This window comes from Spea bombifrons, chromosome 1 (assembly GCF_027358695.1).
Source record: "Spea bombifrons isolate aSpeBom1 chromosome 1, aSpeBom1.2.pri, whole genome shotgun sequence".
In the NCBI taxonomy this organism is placed as follows: Eukaryota; Metazoa; Chordata; class Amphibia; order Anura; family Pelobatidae; genus Spea; species Spea bombifrons.
In genome coordinates this window covers 76140095-76166777 of record NC_071087.1, presented here as the reverse complement: position 1 = coordinate 76166777, position 26683 = coordinate 76140095, and the positions used below count along the sequence as shown (strand labels likewise).

Genomic DNA, 26683 nt, shown 5'->3' with positions numbered 1-26683 from the left:
GGTGTATTTGAATAGGAGGATAGAGATGTAAGGGGATGCAGAGTTGTTGAGGGCTCTATAGGCCAGGGTCAGAAGTTTAAATTTGATTCTGAAGGGTATGGGGAGCCAATGAAGTGATTGGCATAGTGGAACAGCGGATGGGGAACGGCGGCAGAGAAAAATTCATCTAGCTGCAGTGTTGAGGATGGATTGAAGCGGTGAAGGAGAGGGGGAGACCAGTTAGTGTGGAGTTGCAATAATCAAGGCGGGATATCACAAGGGAGTGGATTAGTTACTTGGCGGTTGTGTGAGGAAAGGGCGGATTTGGGGGATGTTTTTCAGGTAGAGGCGGCAGGATTTGGTGAGGGACTGGATGTGAGGGATGAAGGAGAGAGCAGAGTCAAGGGTGATACCAAGGCAGTGAACCTGGTCTGTTGGTTGGATAGTGGAGTTGTCAACGGTAATAGAGATGTCAGGAAAAGTGGACAGAGCAGATGGGTTGATTACCATGAGAAGTTAAGCTTTAGGTAACGGGATGCCATCCATGATGCAATTCCTGATAGACAGTCAGAAGAGAGGGGTAATGGTCAGGAGCAGAAATATAGATTAGGGTGTCATCTGCATATAGGTGGTACTGGAAACCAAAGGAAGAAATACATTTTCTGAGGGAAGAAGTGTAGATGGAGAATAGCAGAGGCCCAAGAACTGAGCCTTGAGGAACACCACTAGCAAGTTCCAGTGAATGAGACACTAAAAGTATGGTTAGAAAGGTAGGATTTAAGCCATGAAAGAGCCGTGTCACGGATGCCATGAGCATGGAGGGTTTGTGGTAGGAGGGGGTGGTCGACTGTGTCAAAGGCTGCTGAGAGGTCCAAGAGAATAACCAGTGAGAATTGGCCTTTTGTTTTAGCTGCGAGGAGGTCATTGGTAATTTTAGTGAGTGCAGTCTCTGTTGAATGCTGTGGACAGAAAGCGGGTTGTAGAGGGTCAAGTAGAGAGTTTGATTGTAAGTTAATCGTTCCAGCAGTTTGGAAGGTAGTGGGAGAAGTGAAACTGGACAGTAGTTTGATAGGGATGTGGGATCAAGGGAAGGTTTCTTTAGGATGGGGGAGATGAGGGCATGTTTGAATGAGGATGAAGGGTTAGGGTTGGGGTAAGGACACTAGAGAGGGGGGGTAGGAGATGTGAAGGTGCAGGGTCGAGGGGACAGGTGATGAGGTGAGAGGAAAACAGGACCTTGGAAACCTCAAAGGGTGTAACTGGGCTGAAGCAGGTGAGGATGGATTGAGGTGGGAGGTTGAGGTACCATATGATTGACACTATGGGGGAGGATGTTGTCCCTGATGGTGTCAATTTTGTTTTTGAAGTAAGTGGCAAGCTCTTGGGCAGAGAAGTTGGAGGGCAAGGGAGGTGCTGTGGGCCTGAGAAGGGTGTTAAAAGTGTATGTAGACGTTTTGGGTCACGGGAAAGAGAGGTGATTAATGAAATTAAATATGTTTGTTTGGAGAGATGGAGGGCCGATGTATAGGAACAGAGCATGAATTTGTAGTGAATGAAGTCTTCAGGTGAACGAGACTTCCTCCACAGGCGCTCAGCGGTACATGAACACCTTTGAAGGAGGCACAACTGTGTGGAATGCCATGACTGAGGTGGACGGCGTGGGGGATTGTGTACAGTTACAGGGGCAACCATATCTAGGGCTGAGGCTAGTGTATGCTTTTACTGAGTGGTGTTGGGGTATGAAGAAAACAGAATGGCATATGAGCTAAAGTGGGGTGATGGCAGACGGGATGGCGATATGTGGATTGTAGAGGGGTTGTCAAGGGGTGCAGAGGCTGCAATAATTGTAAGATTTGTGGGAAGAGTACATGGTGACATGTATGAGTTCATAGTACAGATGGAGGTGAAGCAAGCAAGTGCTTATGTGGGTTACCTGCTTTCTGCAGTGGTACTTGGTATGTCGTTTCCCTCGAGTGTAACTCTTAACTATCAACTTATGAAGAGGCGACTTGGGAAGAGGCCCCAGCAGCTACATTTCCAAGCAACCTTGTTTCCAAGTGAGGCCTAGGAATTTATAAGGCTGCCTTACAAGAGGTCAGATAAGGTGATTGCATACAGGAGGCAGATGTTTCACACCTTGGCTTACAAATTGCAATTAAGCTAGACCAGAGGACACCAAATGTAACCCTTTCACAGCAGCAGAGTATGGAGACAGACAGGATACAGGCATACCAGATGGAAAGCAGGGGTAACAGCAGGAGATGAGGGGTTCAAATGAAATATGTTATATTCATACCAAGTGGAAAACGGTGGTAACAGCAGGAGATGCAGCAGGGGTTCAAATGAATTATGTTATATTCAAACCTGTAAGAGAAGGAGATATGACAGACATTAGTGATTGCCAGAGGATTAAATGGGAGAAGGTTTAATTGTACCTCCCCCAACAATTACTGGTAGCAGTATAAACTGCTTTGTGTGCCCACTATGTAGGAGGTGAGAGTAGGTTCTCACCCTATTGAGAGTGTGTCTTGACGTGGCGGGTGAGCTTAATTATGCTTTGGCCAATTCATATAACCAAAACCTCTCATTTAAATTATTTTTATATATTTGTTGCCAACTTTATAAGGGTGAGAAGCGCAGACAGTATTTTGTTTTTTGTATACATTGTACAGCCAACACACTGTATTTGCAGCATGCTCACACTGTTTGGTAGGCCTCATATTATACATTTGTATTATTTGAGCCTGAGACTAGCTTAGCGCACCAACATTTTTTCTTTTCCCTGATTGCCAGAGGAGTAGCTGGATGAAAACATGAAGACCAGGGATGGATGTCTGGATAGTCCAGTGTAACGCTTAACTATCCACTTATAAGGAGGCCACTTGGGAAGAGGCCACAGCAGCTACATTTCCAAGCAAGCAATAGGGAGGAGGCTGGCTCTCAGGCCTCTCCAGTGGCCCCAGTGATGGAGGGGTCCGTCACAAGCCCACTCTGTGCCATCTTTGTCATGTAAACACCCTGTTTGTGCCATCTTGGTCCCCAAGGCTCAAACACACTGCTTGTGCCATCTTTGCCTCTGCTTAAATCACATCCATGATACGCATACCCATTAATGCATTCTCACAAATCATTCAAGCAATTCATCCACACATTAGTTCATTCATTATCTCACTCATTCACACAATTCATCCACACATAGATTAATTCATTCTCACTCATTCACACAATTCATCCACATATCAATTCATTTATTCTCTCTCATTCTCACTCTTTATTTCAATATTCTTACTACCCCCCACTCCTCCCGTCTCACTATCTACCCCCTCTCACTATCTACCCCATTTCCCCCCCTTTGTAGTTCACTTTATTTGCTGAAGTCCTGTGGTTGCTGAAAAGTCTTTCATGAGGGACCGCTCGGCGCTCCTCTCTCTCCTCCACCAGGGTGTCGTACAGCGTTTCAATTGGGGGGGGCAGGCTGCAGCTGCTGACCGGGCGGCTGTGCGCCCCTTGCAGCTGGGCCTGAGACGAGTGCCTCTCCCTAGGGGGATTTCTTCATTATCGACCCCCCCCCCCCGCATTTATTATTTACTAAGCTCCCAATGTAGTGGACAAAACCAGTCGTTTTTTTTTAGGTTTAAAATCAGGTGAACCTTTATTACAGGGAAAGGCAGGCTTTTATACAGAAAAACATCAGGTAACTGGGGTAACACAATTAACTTCGCGTTATGGAGTTACGGGATACAATGGGGAAGGGGAGTGCACCTGACGCACAGGGGACATAATACAATTACCTTTGGTGAAGATACCTGTACACAAGACAAATAATTGGATTAACGATAGGGAGTTTCCCCATTATCGTGAAAACAGGGTGCCCCCAGCCTACACACAATGGTACCCCCACAACCAGCATGGATGCCTCTCAGGGTCACTGACCCCCCTTCCAAAATGCGACATGATGTTATTTGGAGGATCGGTGGTCAGTCAAAGTATAGGAGACTGTGACATGATTGCAGTCCGCCTGAGAGTTCCAAGGGAAATCCACCATCTCCCATTTAGGTGCTGGAAGTGTCTGCGGCTGGATATAGGGTCAATAGTGTGCTCCGGAGTTGGCGTTAGCCACACAGGAAGAATAAATCTGGGATGCAGGCCTGTTCTGTTACAACTGCCTTTAAAGAGACCACGGTGCAGGACCAGATCAGTTCACTGTGATGTGGCACTCTTTAATTTTCCGGTGGTCCTTGCCGTCGACTGTGCTCCCCTCTTCAGCATTGGGATATGACATCCATACCTGTGAACTTTCTGACTTTGGCTAACCAGTGCCCCCTTTGTGAGATGCAGGTAGTAAGTCCCACTGACCTTTGTGGGTGGTCATGCTGACATCAATGGGCGGTCCCTCTGATGTCAGTGGGTGTTCAGGCTGACTTCAGTGTCTCTGCCCCAACCCAAAAGACAAAACAATGTAGTATGTAATGAAGCATTTTGCATGCAGAATAAAGTATACAAGCTTTCCTCCTAACACTCGTCCAGTATCCAAATCAAGCCCTCTAAATGATCAACAACCCCTACAGATCATTCTTGATTCAGCCAACTCATCCCTATCCAAGCAGTCCCCTCCTACTGTTTAACTTCCCCCTCAACCCCCCTCTTTTCTTTTGTACCAGTATGTGATATTTTACTGCTTCTAATTGTAATGGAATCTGCTGGCGCTATATAAATAAATGTAATACAAATGAGACACTGCTAGACATAAATGTTTTTTTTTTCATAAGTGACATCTAACTTGTGTAAGCAAAAACATGTTTTTTCAATGTTTCTCTTTTTGAAGCTAACAGTCATACTTAATGGTGGCCTGTACATATAAACATGGTAAGAAGAGTATTATCTGTCCTTGACAAATTAAACAATATATTAATTGTGTGATGACACTAAACATGACTAAAGAAACATATTATAAATTTGGCAAAAAAGCATTGGCCGCTAGAGTAGGGAAACCTCTGGTCATGAATGAGTTAAGCATCACAGTAATGGCACATATAAATGTTGAGAAATATTGGCTGCTCATACTGATGTACAAACCATTACACGAATGGGAAAGCCTGCTTTTAGTTACCCATTTCTCTTCACTATTAAGATTAAAGTGCACATTTATTTAGTACTATAATAATGCATATTCTGTGCACAAAAGAAACATTTTAATTGATAACATTTGAAATCAATTATTTTATTTATTTTTCAATTAAATCTGCACCCAAGAGCTATACTTTAAAGCTTTGCATGAGCAATAAAAAAAACTTTTTGCTTTGTGTGCTTTGGCGTGACAGTGTTTAAGCAATTACTGTACTAAGTTACTTGGTATGTAACAGATTGATAACAAACAATTCTTAGTTTGATGTTCTTAGTTTTATGGACCCAACTGTCCTTGTGACATCTACCGCCTATGATCAGTAAAAGCTATTTTTTATTATGTGTATGCCAGGGTGTTGCTAGGACTCAAAAACAATCTTGGAGTGGAGAATGAAATTCTGACCCCCTACAAAAAAACCACGCCCACATCCATTATTGTATCATGATAATTCTCATATACAGCTCAACCTGTAATGTAATTTATTTCACCAGTTAAGCTCACAGTTTATGTAATGTAGCTCACCAATGCTTATACTCTAGTGTAGTTCATTTTGCTAGTAATTTAGTAATTTTTGTAATTTAGTTCACAATAAAGCTCACACTCTAACATCTAAAATTTTGCAGGAAAACATGCTCTCTTGCATAAAAGACATGTTTCTTTACTGTTAGGGTTTATTATTTTCGTTTTTTTGTAGCCCAGACAGTGCTACATCCACTGTATGGACAAAAATATTGGGACACCTGGCCATTACACTAACAGGGACTTTGTATGACATTGTATTCTAAATACATAGATGTTAATATGTAGTTACCCCCCCCCCCTTTGCAGCAATAACAGCTTCCACTCTTCTGGGAAGGCTTTCCACAAGATTTTGGAGTGTTTCTGTGGGAATTTTGTACCCATTCATCCAGTAGAGCATTGGTGACATCGGGAAATGATGTTGGACAAGAAGGCCTGGCTCGCAATCTCCCTTCTAGTTCATCCCAAAGGTGTTTGAAGTGGGGTCTGTGTGACCCAGTCAAGTTCCACACCAAACTCACCCAACCATGTCTTTATAGACCTTTCTTTGTGCACTGGGGCACAGCCATGCTGGTATAGAAAATGTCCTTGCCTAAACTGTAATGGTCAGGTGACCCAATACATTTGTCCATATAGTGTATGTTAAGATACACATATATACATCTAATGTGCATCATGCCCAAAAAATTAAATAACGGTAGAATAAAGATTGACAATGATCGCCTCCTAAGCTGAAACGGTGTTTTCGAAATGCCTCGACAACGAGGCATTCAGAAACACTGATAACATACCCCAGGACGCATTGTGATCGGTCTAGAGACTGACCACCATTGTCACGGAAGGCTCTGCGCCCTGGGTTTCTAGAAGGGCTTGGGAGCCAGCCTCATCCTTTCAGGAGCAACCGCAAGCACCACCAGTGAGTGACATTGCTCCCACTCACAAGATGGTGGTGACAACGGACACACCAATGAGTTCACAGAGAGGCTATCCAAAAACCTTCTGAGAGCATTTGTGCTCCCCTGCAGGTTAAATACAGGTACTGCATTCAACCATTCAAGTCAATGGAGCCCAGCTAACTAATCATAATGTGAAATTAAAAAAATGTTTTAATTATTTAATACAAAAATACAAAAGACATAAAAGTACATTATTACATTTTAGACATCGACATTCACAAACACAATATTAGGATTCCATTGTCCTGTGCACTGCCAATAATTTACCAACAGGGGATTCATAGTAATTTTATCATAGGAAATTCCTAAATATTACCAGTCTAGTTTACCCTCTGAAAGGGTTTTTATCCAATATTCCCAAGACTCAGTGCTTTATTATTCCATATAGTGTGGGTCAAAATCAATCTCTCCATATGACATTGATGTAATATTTGGGGTTTTATCTTTACCCACAGGACTGGGTCTGAAGTTCTTTTCTGGCAAGGACTATCGTTATTGCCATCAGCAGATGTAGCAAAAATTGTAAATTTTGTTTTGAGGTTTTAGGTAAATTTAAAAACAGTAAGGCTCTTTCTGGCATTAATATCCAGTGGGATATATATATATATATATATATATATATATATTGTTATTGAATTTTTTTTGTCTAATTTTGGTGTGCTACTTACCTTTAATAAAAGTTTTGTTTTTGTTTTTAAAGGTTAGAGGGTTATTTTAGATTTCGGCCAAGTGAATGCTGAATTTTTGGTTTCGGTCCAGAATTTTCATTTCGATGCATCCCTACTATATACTTAGCCAGACACTGAAGTGGTAGGCCTACACCACATCAATGTTTGGCTTAGTATATAATGATAGCAGTTATGCTGTACCACAGTCAATGTCTGCCTCAGTATATTGTGATAGGTGTTATGCTATACCCCGTCAATGTGTGCCTCGGTATATAGTGACAGGTGTTATGCTGTACCCCCGTCAATGTTTGCCTCAGTTTAGGTAATTGATGCAGTTTTGAAGGAAAATGGTGGTCACATCGAATATGTTCATGCCAAATATTGATTTGCTATACATTTTTCTTCTGTTTATTCACTTTGTATTTTGTTAAATGATACAAAGAAACCATTAACATGTATTTTTTGAAAGCATTCTTAATTTATAGCATTCTTTCACGCCAGCCTTGTACTGTATGTTACCATTGCGAAAAATATATAGGTCCTGTGACAGAATGACCTGTCATACAGGGCCCCAGATGACTCCAACCTGGCTGTCAAACAAAGATAGCACAGGTAGGAACTCAATTGTTTAACTAATCCCATTAATAGGATTGGTGCCAGGGGAATTAAAGGTTGGGTTGTGTACATGTATCTGTTTACCTATGTTAATGCAGTTTTGTGGATATATGAGGCTATGTTTTACAACAATAAAATGTTCATTCTTGCTGTACTCAATTTAAGGTAGTTGTGGTATGCATAGCAGGGACCTGTAACACATGCTGACTGATCTGGGTGATCTCTGGGAGTTACTACAGCTCTCTTGGTGAACCCGTTACAGGTCCATGACAGGTAGATGTGTTAATGTAAGTATGTAACGTGTTTCGTGCAATTTATGTCTTCTTTTTTTTTACTCCAGGGTAGTGGCTGTTGGGATGAAGGTTGAACGCCCTAAGCAACACATTGCAAGATCTAAAATGATCTTTCACAAAAGAGATGCTGGTAATGAAAAAACAGGAAAGAGGTAAATCTTATCCTAGCTGTTTGTACACATTAGATACATGGCATGCAGATTATCTATGGCAGGCAATACTTAAGGATATCTCTGCCAGAGATATGATAAACCAAATACCTATGTGAAATGTTAGTGTAGTAAGAGATGCAAGTAAACACTTTTTTTACCCGCCACTGAAGATCCTGGGAGTATCCCTACCTGAAGGTTGGTTAAAGTGAAAGATATATATCTGGGTAAAAGAACAAACTTTATAAATATATAGTATAGCGACAGCTGACACAAGATGAAATCAAGGGGACATCTAGGTATTACAGTCCATAAACCAAAAAAAAGCATCATGAGAGAAACGGAAAGTCAGTACATGAACACCAGGCTAGACGCCTGATGCGTTTTGCACAGAAATGTGCTTATTCTTAAGCAGCCAAGCCGAAGTGCAGGCATAGTTAATATCAAGAAACAAAAGTCCTTTACTGACAGTTCTTAGAAGCTATTCTCACTAAATTTAACTTCCTCAGGTTTTCATCCAAGCTATTTTATCTCTCTACACTACCCCCTCTGCCTGCATCTCTCTAATGGGCTTTCTCCCCTCTCCATTCAACATAACGAATGGCACCCGCCAGCGATGCCCGCTATCCCCATTTCTATACATATTGGCATTGGAGCCTTTGGCGGAACATATACAAAATGACCCTGCCATAAAGGGCTTCCCTCTGACCCAAGATAAGGAGTGTACTTTGGGCCTTTTTGTAGATGACATCCTAGCCTCCATTCTTTCTCCAGAAATCTCTCTCCCAGCACTTTTAGGGGTAGGTCTAGAGTAGCAAGGTCGACTATGTTTGTCCCTAGATTCAGGGGTGGGTTGAGAGTCCCCCAAATTGAGTCCTATAATCAAGCTTGTATCTTTGCTCAAGCAATAATGTTCCAGCCTGGGTGGAGCAAGAAAATGCTCTCCTCTCTCCTTACATGATTGCACAACTTCTCTGGATAAAGTCTAGCCTTCTCCCCCCTACCCGTTCTTCCTCCCGCAAAGAAGTACATTCTAGATACCTGGCATAAGATGGTTGCTCCCCTTTCTTCATTAGAATTGCTAATACCGTTATTTACATATGTTCCATTAGATTCAGCCCAACTTAATGGTACTGGGTGATCTCTACCAAGATGAGGTTTTGGTTTCTTTTGCACAATTATCCGAGAGCTACAACATTCCACACCATCATTTTTATAAATATATAAAAATACGCCATTTGCTAAACTCCATCCCTCTTCCATGTGTGGTGGAGCTCTCCAGTGCTGAAACCTTTGTCGTCCACATTATTTGCCATTTTACAATCTATCTTACACAGAAGTGCTCCCTGAAATTGCATTACTTCATAGGTTTACAGACCCCCTTCCTCACCCTACAAGAAAGCTTATCATTTATGTCTTTATTGCAATCAAATTATCAATAGCTCAGGGATAGGCCTCCTTCCATAACTGAGGTTGTAGCTACTTTGTAAATGCACAGGATATTAGAAAAAAATTCTCATTGGATGTCCCACACCCCAAATCAATACACCAGAGTATGGTCCCTTTGGTTAAACAGCCCTGAATTTGCCACCTTATGGGTTGTGGACCAAAATGTACAGGATATGTGTTGGTGAACCTTGGATGGTACTCACTGTACAATATACTTGGTTATTGCATGTCCATAGCAATATTGTTTATGTATCAATCAGTTTACCATTTTTCAGGCCCTCTAAATTACAAGGTTGTAGTACGGACCTGTTTAGTATTCACCCATGCCTGTGACCTACTATATTAGTTCTTTTTGGTAGACCTCCAGGTCTAAGATGGTCACTCAGCAGTGAAAATAGGATCTACTTCCAATTTGAAATGTTCTGGTTTTTTTTGTAATACATCCAGATAAAAAATAAATACCTAAAGTTTGCTGCACCGGAGCTGCATTGGCACTGTGGCTAGCCGAAGCTAAGCTACACAGTGTGGCTATTGTCCTGAAAAGGACAGCAAAGATCATAGAAGCCCACCCCAGGCATCAGACAACACTCGTGTTGAGGTGAAAACAAGACTCAGTTTATTTGAAAACACAGGGGTATTTAAACAGCACATGGGGGTAATTTACATACAATAGACACAACAAACCACACAAAGTTCTTCATCAGGTCCTCCTTTGCACACAGCTCAGTATTTGCACTCAGCCCACCTCAGCCCAGTGGGGGGGTCGCTATTGTAGTCTGTGGGGAGCATGGTAAACATGGGCGTTTCCCTGACTTCTGGCTGAAACCTGCTGGATATCAGATCCAGGTGCAAATACAGGCCATAGCGTTCTCTGTCCTGTAAGTCCTGACCCGATGGAGAGTAAAACTATGGTTTGCGTACCAGGTTCTGTGTTGATTTTTTATATATTAGATTGCACTGAGCGCACTTTATCACTGTTTTGTAATTTGTGTGTACTATTTGTGTAAAGGGGAACCACATTGACAAGGTACAGCTGGTGTTGTGGATAGGCGCTGGGAGAGTCTTTGTTTTCGGGGGGAAAACTGTCTTATTATGGAACTAAATTTTAATTGCTTAATATACATACTGTAACTAATGATTACATTATTTAAAATAAATTATATTACCACTGATAGTGCCAGCCTACCTGGTTATTGCCTTAGGACTCGGAGTTGGCAAAAGTTTACTTAGGGGTTATTTATTATTAACTATTATAATTTATTTATTATTACTATTATTAATTATTAGGATCAGGAGCTAGGTTAGGTTATGTCTTATCTTGTTAGGTTATGTGTGAGACTGTGTTTGAGTGTGTATTAGTGAGTGACGTTTTATGTGTGAGTGTGTTCCTGTGCATGCACCACTGTGTATTTATGATGCATGTTTTAAGTGTGAGTGCGCGTGTGTAGTGGTAAGTAGAACTAGAAAGGGCAAATACCCGGAAAGATCCTTATGAATTGTTTTTGGTGTCCCATCCCACCCAGGCTGCGGAGCTACATATCTCTGGTTTCCCCTGTCTCACTACAATCCATTCCTGGATTTCCTTATGCTCTGTCCTGAACGTCTGATTCTTTGATTCCAGTCCTGCAGCTTCAGCTTCTGTTTTTTTTTATAAGTTGTGCCCCACCCATTATGTTTGTCTCAGTCTGCAGTCTATAGATATGTCTTTCTCTGATATGTGTTTAGATTCAATGTTTAGTTTGTATATTAATAATTCAGTAGGTAGGATTTAGAGTTAGGACCCACCGATTATTGGAGTACTTTGGCGTAGTAGTGGGCTAAGCATACTATGGCCATAAGATGTGACTAAATCTCCAATTGTTATCATATAGTCCTAGGCTAGGCCTGTATTCATGTGCGTCTGTCTTTGATGTACCTTTTCCCTCTTTTCCTTGAATTATCTGAGGATCTCAGTTCTTCTCTCCTCTCCCCATGTCCCAGTTAAGATATCCTATCCTTGCTTTAAGGAGAAGTGTCTGAGGATCTTGGCTCCTCACTCTATTCCCTGTGTTCCTTGCCTTGTTGTGACCTCTACTATGTATGTCTTGCCTGGCTATGTTTCCTTGCTCTGTCCCCCTTGCTCGCTCTGTCCCCCTTGCTTGCTTGCCTGCTCCAGGGTGCCTGCAGGATATCACCAGGTTCTGTTTTGTTCTGGACAACATTCCCTGGTATGTGGCCGCACAAATCTAGGCGCTTAACACTCAGGGGAGGGTAGTCACCCATCATCAGGTCCTGTCCTACTCCGCTACTGCGCATTAACTCCCAAATTCCATCATTGGGCGCTCTGAGTCATTACAGTAGTCTGTATGGACCCTGTTCTTGACAGTTGGTTGATTAAATCATAAGGAAAATAGAAAGAATAGAAAAAAAAGAAAAGAGAATCATATGGAATCATAAAAATCAAAAGAAAAGAGAATCACAAGGAATCATACGAAAAAAAAGAATAGGAGAAGGCAAGAAAAAATAATCAAAAAGATTAAGATCATAAAAATCAAAAGAAATAAAAATCATAAGAATCATAAGGGGAAAAAAGAATAGGAAAAAGCAAGATTTGCAAAAAAACTGTAAATGAAAAAGTAGATGAAAATGGAAAAGGGAAGTGGGTGGGCAGTTGGCGAACCACTCGCCTGTTTCATCCCTAGGGCAAACCATTCCTCACTCTGTCAGTCTTTGATGTTTGTGAGCGGACTCTCAGAGCTCAAACACTAGGCCCTAGTGTTAGTTGGCTGCCTTGTCGGAGTTAGCAGGCGTTGCCATATCGAAAACAGATGCAGTTAGAGGGGAGAAACTAAGTTTACTATTGGGCATGACATTTTAGAAAGGAAGGGAATTGGCAGAAAAAATAAACTACCCATAAGGAAAAAGATTTTGAGGTGACACCACAAGCAGCAGAATTGAAAAGCAAATGGAAAAGGTGAATGAATGGGCAATTGACCACCCACTCACGTGTTCCATCCCCATGGCAAAGCATCCACACACTGTCAGTCACTAGGCCCTAGCATTAGCTGGCTACTCTGGCAGAGGCAGCAGGCGTGGCCACACTCCAAACAGATGCAGTCAGAGGGGAGAACTACTACCTTTACCATTTTTAGGTTACTTTTGGGAAAATTAACTCTCAGCTTGGACAGACTAAATTTAAGAAAGGCAATCTGCTTCATCAGATAAGATGACAATGCGTCAACATTAGGCGCCAAAAGGAAGTTCAGGGAGGTAAAGTCTGACCATTTCACCGGCACTACTCCCCTTTCTGCTGCTACCTCTGTCAGTGGTGTCCGACTATACTCCCAAACGCCTCTTCCCAAAATGTAGCTGCTTGTGGCACTGCTGCTGACGCTGCTGCTAGGAGTAGCACACAACATCATCTAAACCTCCTGCTGCACTTCTCCCTCCTCTGACAGCATTACTGGGTTCCGCTGCCAGTCATGCACCCTTTAGATCGGTTTATTCGGTAGGTAGTAAGAAGATTAAATTTGAGTGCTAGCTTTCCCCTAATCCTTGGATCACAAAGGCAATCATTTTGGGACATTTGCCCATTCGTTCGCAAAGGCGAACTTTGAGCTGATTCTTCAGCTTCCTGACTATGGATGCTACATCAAGGCACACATCCATCTTGCAGCCTAGATGAAAAAACACTAGGATTACCAGGGCCAGACTGTCAGTGCTCAAGCTTAAATTTTCAGTGGCATCCCTGAATGGTTTAAGAACTTTCACTAGCTGAGCGATCACTGTCCAATCCTCTCTATTGAATGGACATGCAATACCAATGCTGTGCTATAATACAAGACTTTGGATTGCTCTCTGCTGCTCAGAAATCCTCCCCAGTATATCTAAAGTTGAGTTCCACCACATACTCACATCTTATCGTAGACAGTTTATGGGAAGACCTGCCTCCTTTTGCTCCTCACTCAAAAGTTGACTAGCCTTAACACTGTGGTGGAAGTGCCCAGCAATCTTCCTTCAGCGTGACAGAATTATTGCTACTTAATGATTTGCTTCTAGCATTGCTGACTTGACTAAAAGATGGATGCACACCAACAATATTACCATCTCGTAGCACTTTAACCATGTTTGTACCTCCGTCAGTTACCACAAACCCACTTCAACATTGGTGCTCTTGCACAACATTTTCCTTATTGCATGCAAAATATTTTCAGAAGTGTGCTTTTCATTCATCACTTCTGCATGGAGAAGGAATGATCAATAGCCTGCTGCTGCAGCTTCCTTAGACACACTGGGCTGCCACCAGTGTGCTGTCAAGGAAGGAAAGGCATGCTGGCCACTAGGTGCAATCCACATATGTGTTGTGAAATGCGCACACTGACCAGCAGCCTTGGAAAGCTTCTCTTTCACTTCTGAAACACAGGACTGATACAGTGAGGGGACAATAAAACTTCAAAGCTGGTTCTTGTTGTTTCTCTTTTCCATAGAAAACCCTAGTGCTGATGATCCCTGCAGCACTACTACTGTCTGCTGTCTGCTATTGGTGCCTTTCCTTCACTGGATGTGAATTATTGCAGTTTCCCAAACGATTCCCAAATGAAATCCAGGGCCGAGAACTTGACCTACTACTAGGTGGTGGGTGAGACATAGTGGCAGAAGTACTAGCCTGACCAAGCTGACGCAAAGGCTGCAGTGTTGGATGGAACCTGACCCGCCCTCCCTTTCCTAGTACCAAAAGGAGGATCCATTAGAAATTTTATTTAGGTATCTGTGGACTGTGTGGTGTTTTTATAACAGTAGGGGAAGTGGTTTAAATTTACTTAATTATATATCAGATACAAACAACAAAACACAAAAATGAAAAAAGGAAACATTTAAAGGAAGGAAAGAAACATTTAAAGGAAGATTCTCTGCAGTGCTACTGAAAAACAATGCTCAACTGTCTGTCAGCCAAAAAGATATTATTGCAGTACAAACAGCGACGCAGGCTATCCATAAATTATTAGTTAGTTATTTTTAGAAAATGTTCAAGTTATTTAAAAATTGTTTAACTATAAAATATTTATTTTCATTTTAAAGACACTAGTTATTTAGTTTATTATAGTTTAATTTCAAGCGGTACTATATGGACATACCAGTACGTCCATAAAACACATCTCAAAAAACCCTCAGGAAACCGGTACGTCCTGACCTTCTTGCAGCGGCAGGGAAACACCCCTGCTGCCACACGGGAGATCAGGCTGTCATTTGACAGCATGGGCTCCCCTCTGTCAGCAGAAGCCAGCATCACTGGCTTTCTACTTCTAGATCAGTTTTAAATGCCCGATCGCTGGATCTGGCATTCCCTTCTGGGTCACATCAGAACGTCATTGGAGGACAGGATTTACCCTGCAGGGTCTATCTAGACCCTGCTGGGATATCCGATCACTCTGATGAGGCACTGATCACAGACACTGTGATTTCTATGCAAGTCAATGGGGACTTGCATGGAGATCACAGTGTGATCGCAGGAAGGGGGATCGCAGGAAGGAGAGTGAGAAAGCCCTCTCTCCTTGAAAAAAACAATATATAGTTTACATGGGTACACTTTTCGCAGGAAAGGAGAATAATCGCTGAACCGACAACTCAAAAATGGCAAAATTGCTCCGGGACTTGAGGTACTGAAAGGGTTAATCTATCAGACTCATTATTCTACTACTAGGCTAAGACTAAATGAAGAAAAGAAAAAAAAAACTTGTGCCCGGAACTGCATGTCCCAGGCGTCGGGCGATACGAATTGCACATCCCTACTCTAAACCCCGATTATAGGCCGCACCCCTCGGGCCGATACGGTATTTATATTACCAAATTAGTTAAGCTTTACTAACTAACTTATTGGTTTGACTGACTGATTTTCCTGAATTATTCTAAAAAAAAATGGGGAAAACACGACAGACAGACACTGCCAGCCTAGGGCACTGCAGTGCCAGCTGTGCATTGTGATGCAAACTGTCACCTCAACGGCACAAGCTCAAGAAAACATGGCTAACAGAAGCACTGAAAAAAAATCCATTTAAAATAGACACTGTGAGAAATGGCAGGCTGAGGCTCACCAAGTCTCAGACAGAAGAATCTTAGTTCTCAAATGCTCTCATGCAGCACACCAGAAACACATAAAGCAGTCACAGTGAAATGAATGGATCCCCTTGCCTGCTCTGCCCTTATGTAGGCTCTACTAGACTTCTTATTTCTTTGAAAGATGCAGCACAGCCATTGGACAAGCCCTCAGCCTGATGTGACAGGAGTGAGCTGATTGGAAAGATCATCTCACTCAATGTCCCTTCTCTTAGTGCAGGCAAAATGGCAAGATTCGCCTCCTGTTAGTGTAGTTAAAATTGTGGCTGCAGCTATGGAATAAATGGACAGAGGGACAAAGATTTTCACAATGTGCGCATTATTTCTGTTTGTTCATGGCAAAATTCTGCACGAAAACAAGTTAGTTTATATAATTCTTAATCTGAAAACTATCTCCAGTAGTTAATGAAACAAGAAAATTATTTTTTATCTACAAAATTACTACATTTACAGACACTGTGTCCACATGGATACATCAAGCCAGGTGATAGTTCTTCTACGTTTATGACCTGGCTGATACCATATGCCCCAATATACAATGAGGCTCAATCCCTTTAATTACTACTTATATGCCACTCTGCCTCCAGAAATGCCTTTTAACCCCCTATATGCCAGAGTGGCATATAGGGGTATAAGGTATTTCGGGAGGCAGAGTGGCATATAGGGGGGGTATAAGGCATTTCTGGGGGCAGAGTGGCAAGCCTGGGGTCAGATGTGCATAACTGGGGGGAAGGTTGGCAAATAAAAGGAAATAAAAACAAAAACAATATTTTTCTCAATCATAGCTTTTATTAAATATTTTTTTTTTACTAGTAAAACTTTATTTTCCTATAGAGTAGTCTTATATTCAGGCTCCCCCCCAAGTTAATATTCAGATTTTGGGGGGTCATCTTATAATCAAGCAAATACGGTGAATTTTAAGGTTAAATTGATGGCTATATGTCCAATACCTGTGCGCGAGGTCCAGAATAATTTAGGCCAAATTTTTTGGTTTCTTTTTTTTGCCAATTTATTTTAGGACAACAAATTTAATTTCCTGCTCTTTCATTCCTGCTCTTTCATTTCGGATTTTCATATTAGATAATGAAATTTGTTGCCCAAAGAACACTTTTTCTCTCTCTCTACCCCCTGTCCTCTTTGTGCCTCCTGCATCCTCCCCCTCCCTTGTATCTGCCCTACTCCTGCTTTTTTTTTCTTATCTCCTTCTTGCCAGATGCAGAGACCATGCTGACAGAAAATAGGGAGGGGGGGTCAGTATGTGAGACAGTCTCCTGTTGCATAGAAAAAAACACAGGAGAAAGGGGTGGGACATGTAGTTTACACCAGGGCCGGCCTTTGGGGTGTGCGACCTGTGCGACCGCACAGGGCGCCACACTCCAGGGGGCGCCGCCGCCGCGGGGTCCGCCGCCGCGGGGTCCGCCGCCACCGTATCGTACCACTGCCGCCAGCAGCGTACCTAGCGGGGGCGGTCCGCACCAGGTGCCGCTCATCAGGGGGGCACCCGGCACCCCTCCAGAGACGGACAGTAATGTCCGCCGCTGGAGGAGCAGGCTCCCAAGGGAGCGGTATCGGAGGATCTCCCTTGAACCCGGCTTAAAATCACTCAAGGGAGCCGGAGGTCTGTTAAAGACCTCCGATACCGCTCCCTTGTGATCCGCGCGGCAACAGCTGCTGTGCGCCGGGGTTTGTTGTCAGATCCCGGCGCACAACACTGAAGCCGCGCCCACCGCTGTCCGTGCCCTCTGACCCGGAAGAAGACAGAAGAACTGAAGAAGAAGAGCGAATAGAAGGAAAAGGAGCTGTAAGGAGAAAAGAGGAAAGGTAGGAAAGCATTCAGTGAGAGTGGATTGGTGTATGTGTGGATTAGTGTATGTGTGGATTGGTATATGTGTGGATTAGTATGTGTGGATTGGTATATGTGTGGATTAGTGTATGTGTGGATTGGTATATGTGTGGATTGGTATATGTGTGGATTGGTATGTGTGTGGATTGGTATATATGTGTGGATTAGTGTATATGTGTGGATTGGTAAATGTGGATTGGTATATATGTGTGGATTAGTGTATATGTGTGGATTGGTATACGTGTGGATTGGTATACGTGTGGATTGGTATACGTGTGGATTAGTATATATGTGTGGATTAGTGTATACGTGTGGATTGGTATACGTGTGGATTGGTATGCGTGTGGATTGGTATGCGTGTGGATTGGTATGCGTGTGGATTGGTATGTGTGTGGATTGGTATACATGTGGATTGGTATATGTGTGGATTGGTAAGTGTGTGAGAGTGATGGGTGTTATGCTGTACCATTTCCAATGTCTTTTTCATGATCTAATTATGCTCTAAAAGTACATCATAACTCCCATCATTCTATACTGTTCCATACAGTGGCAGAGCCTTGCACCCCCACCGCAGGACTCCTGAAAGGTAAGTGAACTTCAAAGAGGGAAAGTGTAGATAGTTAGGAGGGGGTAGATAGGGAGAAGGGAGTGAGACAGGGGAAAGGGGGTAGATAGGGAGAAGGAGTGAGAAGCGGTAGATAGGGCAATCATACTCCTATCATGCCAAGTCTGCGAGTACATCCTGGAATCTGGGTATGCCTGGGCATGATAGGAATGTGATTGCTGTTAATCATATATATATATGATTTAATTGTTTTGTCCTATTTTGGTGTGTTACTTACTTTAAATTTTATTTAAAGTAAGTAACACACCAAAATAGGACAAAACAATTAAATCATATATATCATTTTTTTATGGTGTGGGGGGGGGGTCATATTCGGTTTTGGCCAGGTAAATGCTGCACTTTCAGTTTCAGTCCAGAATTCGTTTTGGTGCATCCCTACTATTAAGCCAGACAATGAAGTGGTAGGCCTACACCACATCAATGTTTGGTGTAGTATATAGTGATTGGGGTTTTGTTACAAGTCTTGTTACAAGTTTTTATTCCTTTCTTTTTTTGGGATGGGGGGGCGCCAGAGGAGTAGTCCGCACAGGGGGCCAGAACACCTAAGGCCGGCTCTGGTTTACACACAGTGCCTGCAATAGAGGCTGCTCTAAATTATAATATAATTTCTTGACTGTAGAGGTAAATAATGCACAGCTTTGCTTACAGACTGTCACAGTCTTCGGGTCAACTACCTCCATTACCGGGTCCTACCTGGTGCTTCAAGGTACCATGCGAGTGTCCTCTCCTCACCCATGCTGGTTCCTAATGATCCTGGGTTCGCTGAAACAGCACATGCTTGTGTTCCAGCAGCTAATATGGAGGAGGTATGCGTTCCACCATCCAAGATGGTGGACACAAGAATCCAATTAAAGGGAAACTGAAACCTGTGTCCAAGTATCGACAGATCCTATCGGATTCAATATACTGCTGCCTATCCTCCCATTCCCCTGGGACATGCCTTGGATACTAGGAATTATACAAACCCTCTGCACCATGCTTTCAGTGCTAGGTTTTTGAGCCTATGTGCAGAAGATTCTCAATTGTTAAACACCTTCTGTTGTGACATTTCAGAATTACCTGAACCTCTATTAGGTCCTTGCCATTGGGTTCCTTACTCGAACACCGTGAGGTTATCCTCTAGGTGTGACACAGACACTGAAATTGTTAATTTCCATTCGCATTTTAATTATGCTCCTCCTAAGATTTTATTTTTATTAATGTAAGGGAGACTTATTTTACTGAGTTGGTGGTGGTTATGTAGAACAACCTCCCAGTAGAAGTAACTTGAGATCCACAGAACCCCCGAGATCTTAATTTTTCTTTTCCTCATCTTTGCACTTTTGTAATATAAATTGGTGTTTTGGTAGAGATTTCAAAAGATATTAAGTTTTATTTTAGTGTTATCTGAGATAGGATTTTTTTTAGTATAGATATCTCTAGCATTGCAATGGGTGACTATAGCCTTTTTCCTCTGTTGTATGTAACCTTTTGTACCCTGTCCATGATTGCTTCTTGCAGAGTTTGTATTTGTTAATAGTTAATAAGAAGCACCTGATTTATTGCGCTCTGAATGCTTAACACATGTACCCACTTTGAACCTTAAGCACATTTTCTGGGAATGTGGCAAAATGCTAATCATAGCTTGTTTAAGCCTGTATAACCCCATATAAAGCAGCATTTCGGACATAATGGCAACAACGGAGAAAAAATGTTAGAGGAAGAGTTGACTCATCCCGGCAGATGAATAAACAAACGAATGTTTTGGTTAGTTTCGTCTGGGATCAAAATGAAAAAAAGAAATGCCACCAGTCCCCCTACTAACCAAAAACAATAGAGGCATTATACACAGAAATTAAAGATTACAGAAAAATTAGATAAAAATAAAGAAAATAATCTACTAAAATTCCCTACTAGCTACAGGTTAAAAGGTGGGTAAGTCTAGATTCCCAGATCAGGGTTGTTCTAATGCTAAGAAAGGAGTTACTATTCAAATTCTGAAATAAGGTAAGTCCTTCAGTTGCTAACGCCAAATAAAATTATCTCCTGGAGTCTTTCTGTTGTAGAGTGAAGTCACTATGTAGATTCTCACCGTAATTCACTTAAATGAACGTTTCTAGTTGTACAGCTCTATCGATACGCTAGGGCCCTGAATCAAAAAGGAGAAAACCCAAATCACATAATATGAAAGAAAACTAATAAATACAACTAAATAAATAAACAAACTCAACGCACGTTTTGCCAAGATGAGGTTCAGCTTCATCTGGAGTATGGGAAGCTCCAGGGTAGAACACTAGAACTCATAGAACTTTATGTTGTCTTCCTGCCACTAAACAGAAACTTGTATTCATCTGTGATGTTGCTGCCACTTGGAATAGCCATCGAATAGTAACTGCTGCTGCTGCTCGAAAGTTTGGTGAAGGAGTGTTCTAGTGTTATGATATAAACAACTGTAACAAGTTGTAGTCTAACTGCACAGTAGCCATTCTTAGTAATATGTATCCTTTTTCAGTTGTATCAAACCCATCCAACCATGTCTTTATGTACCTTGCTTTGTGCACTGGGACATAGGCATGCTAGTATAGATAAGGATCTTCTCCAAACTGTTCCCACAAAGTTGGAAGCATATCAGTGTCCAGAATGTCTTGGTATGCTGAAGCAATTAGATTTTCATTCACTGGGCCTAACTCAATCCCTGATTTCAATAAATAAAAAGTGTGTCCTAATACTTTTGTCCATATAGTGGTGCACAAAGCAAGGTCCATAAATACATGGTTGGATAAGTCTGGTCCTACCCACCTAAACTTAAAGTAATCAATAATATCTTTAAGAATTTCAACCAAAACACCAACTAATACTAGAGAGGCGCAAGGATGAGGAAAAGAAAAATCCCATTGGTTCTGTGGACGTCAAGCGACTACTGCTGGAAGTCTGTTCCACATAGCCACCAGCCTCTCATTAAAGTAAGACTTGCTTACATTAAGTATAACTTTATTAAATAAAAGTAAACTTATATTACCTCTACACATCAGCAAGGGTTATATTATTATTTAAGACCGCTTCTGTTGCAGGCACTAAGTACACTACACTACCTTCCATTTCTTTTGTTGTTTTCTTTTCTCTGCAGCAGGACACTGTTTCATATAATGACCCCCCTCCTCCCCTTTGCTGTACTCCCCCTTTCCCACTTTTACCTCTCCTGTCAGTATGGTAACTGCTTCAGACGAGACCAGAAAACAGCGGAAGAAGGTAAGTGAACAGGTGGTGAGGCAGAGACAAGGCAGGGGGAGCGTGCAGGAGGCACGAACAGGACTGGGGGCAAAGAGCGAGAGAGAGGGGGGTTTCTTGGCAACAGATTTCATGTCATAATAAAAAAGGCCCAAATTTCATCCAAACATAAAAGACAAGAAAAGCAAGTTGTCATCGGAAAACATGTAATCTCATCAGCTCCATACTGAGTCTCTGAATGGCAAAAATAAAATTTGGTCACCCTAGCCCTCACTTGTAGAGGTTTCACTTGTCTTTCACAATACCTCCATGATGTCTGTGCCCCTAAACGACTTGTTTGCTCCATCTTTGCACCCAAAAGGATTATCTGCACCCCAAATGATTTGTCTGAGTAGAAGAGAAAATACTGGTGGTGCGGAGGGGAGGTCATCTGGGTAAGAGGGGCCCAGACCATTTGTTTTGTAAGGGTCCCCAAAAGTACTGATGGCGTCCCTGGGTACAGCATAACTACAACCACTATATACTGAGCCAGATATTGGCAAAAGTAAAGTAACACTCCCATCACTATATACTAGGCCATACACTGTTTGTGGTACACCATAACTCCCATCACTGTATACGGAGCGAAACATTGACATTGGTACAACATAACCCTAACTTCACCCTACCTTCTCCGATGACAGCTTCACATCTACTTTTTCTCTTGCCACTTCTTCTGTCTTCTTTCTTTAGGCTTTCTGTTTTCTTTCTTTAGGACTGCCACACTTCATCACACCCACCTTCTATTTTAAAAATATAGAAAATGACGTCAGATAAGAACCATTCGGCCCATCCAGTCTGCCCAACCTTTCAATACTTTCCTTAGTCCCTGGCCTTATCTTATATCTAGCTTAGCCTTATGCCCATCCAATGCTTGTTTAAATGTCTTCACTGTATTAACATCTACCACTTCTGCTAGAAGGCTATTCCATGCATCCACTACCCTTTCTTCTCATTCATTCACCTCCTACTGGCAGCTCAAGAGTGAGCTCTGTCCTTTTGAGGAGGCCTACTCTCTGCTCCCCAGGTGCAAATAAATACTAGTTTTGCATTGCCATTGCCCCAGAAATGCCTTATACCCCCTATATGCCACTGTGCCCCATGATATGCCTTTTAACCCTCTATATGCCACTGTGCCCCATGATATGCCTTTTGACCCCCTATGTGCCACTCTGCCTCCAGAAATGCCTTATACCCCTATATGCCACTATGGCATTTAGGAGGTTAAAAGGCATATTATGGGGCAGAGTGGCATATAGGGAGGTATAAGGCATTTCAGGAGGCAGAGTGGTGTATAGAGGGTTAAAATACATTTCTGGAGGCAGAGTGGCATTAAGGGGGTTAAAAGGCATTTCATAGAGCACTCTGCCTACAGAAATGCCTTATGCCCCCCATTTAACACTCCCCCTCCCTCACCCCACACTTACCGGTGCTTCTGATTCCCCGGTGTGTTGTCTGGGCAGCCGCTGCAGCCGGAAGGAGGTGCGGTTAGCCGCGGGGGTTGTCCTACACGATGCAGGGGTTGTCTGCACGATGGACGCAGACAACCCCCGCTGCTAACCGCACCTCCTTCCGGCTGCAGCAGAAGTTGTCTACACGAATCACGTTGACGTCTACACGCTGCCCCGGCTACACACTGGGGAGTCTGAAGCACCGGTAAGTTGGGGGGCATAAGACGGGAGGATCCAGGTCCCCTGCAGCACTGCGGGGTATCTGGATCTTAGTCTCATAGTCAGACCTATTTGAGGTCTGATTATAAGACGACCCTGATTAGAAGACGAGGGGTCTTTTTCAGAGCATTTGCTCTGAAAAAAACCTTGTCTTATAATCGAGCAAATACGGTATATTCCCCTTTTTTAAATTTTGGATATATGTATAACTGTTGCTACCTCTTATAAAGGGTCCGATGCAGTAGTCTTACATGATTCCCCTTCACTAGAAGTAAGGGGGCTACCCCAACCCCTGAAAAACAGCCCCATACCATTATCCCTCCTCCACCAAACTTTACAGTTGGCACAATGCAGTCAGGCAGGTAACGTTCTCCTTGCATCTGCCAAACCCAGACTTGCCCATCAGAAGCATGATTTGTCACTTCACAGAACACGTTTCCACTGCTCCAGAGTCCATGTTGCAATATATATTGTTGTACATTCACTCTATGACCAAGAGTAGGCAACTGACCATCACACCTATATGAGTTTGTTCGACATCTAATTCTAATTTCAAAACCAGGGACATTATTATGTGGTTTGCTGCTATAGTAGTCTCCTCCATCTGGGAAGACATTTCACAAGATTTTGTGGGAATTTTTGCCCATTCAGCCAAAAGAGCTTTTATTTAACATTCTTTTTATTGGTTTTTAAAACATTTTTATTAAACAGAAAGGAAAAACATTAGTCAATGGTTAGGATGCCAAACATAAATAATATGCTTTTGTGTTACAGAAAGATAAATAATATGGTTAGTATTGATATTTGTCAGTCAGGCATTAATATCAAACTTTAATTACAGGAAAATGTAATCTTCAGTTTAAGCTCATGTGGCTTATTATCAAAGTTAGTACCACGTTCAAAGTTATTCTCACTTCTTTATATACATTTGTAACCAATTGACAATCAAAAAAAGATATTTTGTTATTGGTGAGCATAAATATGTGGTAAACATGATTGATGTGTTTACTTTGTTATATTTTCATTAGATGTGTTTAAGTCCCTCAGTGGTGTCTCTCTCCCCATGGGAGTCTCACCCTTTCTGGTGCATGTGTAATTTTATATTGTTTATTTAACCTTCTAAGTCATCTTCCCATATATCACACGTTTTTTCATATGATTTTGTAGATCCTATGGCCCTGTTAGCCACTAACTCCATTTGCTTTACTTCATTAATTTTATTGATTATTTTCTGTATGGATGGTATCTGAGGTGTTTTCCATCGGGTGACCAATAAATACAATTAAACATGTCAGGTTAACCAGTGGTATTAAGTGTCGTGGGAAGTTACCTGGGAAGATTCCCAATATTGCAGTTTGGATTTCCAACTTTATCTCCATACCAGTTCTATCTGTTGTACATACTTCCTACCGTAAGTTTTGCAAAAGTGGGCATTCCCGCCACACATGCTTGTGGTCTGAAATCAAACCACACCCCCTCCAACATAGAGTTGGAATCCTTGTGATTCCTTTGATATGTTTATACGATTGGGCCCATTCTGTTTCACTGAATTGTGTGTTCAGTTCATTTTCCCATTGTGTCTGGTAGGAGGGTATAGATGTATAATTAAGTTCTAATAAGAAATTGTAAAATATAGAGATGCCACCCAGGGCCGGCCGAAGACTTAACGCCGCCTGGGGCGAAGTTTAAAACGTCGCCCCCCCACCCCGCCGACGCCGGGGGGGGATGGCATTTTAAACTTCGCCGACGCTATTATCTACCCCCGACCCCCCCCCGGTACTTACTTTTAAACAGTCCTGCGGCGAGTCTCCCTGCTCTGCCACGGTACCGGCTTGTAATGCTGAGCGCCGGAAATTGACGTCACTTCCGGCGCTCTGCATTACAAACCGGCACCGGGACCGAACAGGGAGACTCGCCGCAGAGGAGAGAGAGAGGGGGGCGCCGAGCGGGTAAGTGAAAACCACTCGGTGCCCCTCTCTCTCTCCTCCGCTTCAAAAAAAAAACCAAAAAAAAAGCGCTTGGGGCGGCAAAGTGCCGCCCCTTCTAAAGTGCCGCCTGGGGCAATTGCCCCAGTCTGCCCCATTATAGGGCCGGCCCTGATGCCACCTCTGACATTTTTGGAGTTAATGAGTCTGTGCTCAATTGATATGAAATTGTCTTTTCTAAATTTGTCTTTTTGTGCTGGCATTTGAAAGAAATGTTTTAATCGTAGATACCGTATTGGCTCGAATATAGGCCGCACTTTTCCCCCCCACTTTAAGTCCCCGGCGCCGGGCAGGCAGCGGGGTTAGGATACAGATCCCCCGCAGCGGTGCAGGGGACCTGCATCCTACTCTCGGATGTGCTCAGACAGCCTCCCCTGCCAGCACTTTCCACTGGGGGGGGTGCCGGCACGGGAGGTTGTCTAAGTGCATCGTGCGGACGGTCACCGGCTGACCGTCCGCACGATGCGTTTTACCTCTGCCCCCAAGACTTACCAGAGAAGACTCTCGGGTGTCCTGCGGGTTGGCGGGGGACATCTACGCAATACGCGTATACAACTTCCGGTGCCGGCACCGGAAGTTGTATACGCTTATTGCGTAGATGTCCCCCGCCGGCCCCGCAAGACACCCGGGAGTCTGCTATGGTAAGTCAGCATAGTGCATAGTGGCAGCATATCTCGGGGAGGGGGAGGAGAGGACAGTGGCAGCATATCTCGGGGGGGAGGAGGAGGACAGTGGCAGCATATCTCGGGGTGGGGGGAGGAGGACAGTGGCAGCATATCTCGGGGTGGGGGGAGGAGGACAGTGGCAGCATATCTCGGGGTGGGGGGAGGAGGACAGTGGCAGCATATGTCGGGGTGGGGGGAGGACGACAGTGGCAGCATATCTGGAGGGGGGGAGACAGAGTGGCAGCATGTATTTTTGGTGCTTTTTTAAAGAAAAAAACGTTTTCTTTAAAAAAGCACCAAACTTTTAGGGTGCGGCCTATATACGGGGGCGGCCTATATCCAAGCCAATACGGTAATTAAATACTAGACCTGGGTTTAGTTTATATTTTTGTCTTAAGGTTTCTAATGATAAGAATGTGTCATTCTCAAAAAATTGGTGTAGGTGAACAATTCCTCCGGCTTCCCATTTTTTAGGATTAAAATCTGTCATCCAGTATTATAAGCTGCTTATTGTTGCTGCCCTAGATAGAACTTTGCTTTGGATTTTTTTCTTTATCATATGGTTCCAATAACCAAGGAAAGATTTAGTGGAGGAGTAAGCATTTTTGTGAATAATTACTTTTTGCTTAGCCCACATTATATCTTGGACCCTGTGTGGGGATATAGCATTATTTTCCATTTCTCTCCATTGGGGAGCCAGATTAGTTTTATTATGTTAGGGCACTGGCAAGTATGGCAGCTTTATGATACATCTTGATGTTAGGAATGCCCACCTTTTAGTTTATGTCTATACTGTATTGGTT

General features: G+C 42.8%; 1 protein-coding gene across 2 annotated transcripts in view; it reads left to right on the top strand.

The window, feature by feature from the left end:
- LOC128491756 (beta-1,4-galactosyltransferase 1-like) overlaps window positions 1-26683 on the top strand; it is a 134282-nt gene that overhangs the window by 105032 nt on the left and 2567 nt on the right. For both annotated transcript variants that reach the window (XM_053464081.1, XM_053464073.1), the window contains one exon: window positions 8203-8307. In XM_053464081.1, the coding sequence (XP_053320056.1) occupies window positions 8203-8307 (105 nt within the window). The remainder of the gene's footprint in view (window positions 1-8202; window positions 8308-26683) is intronic.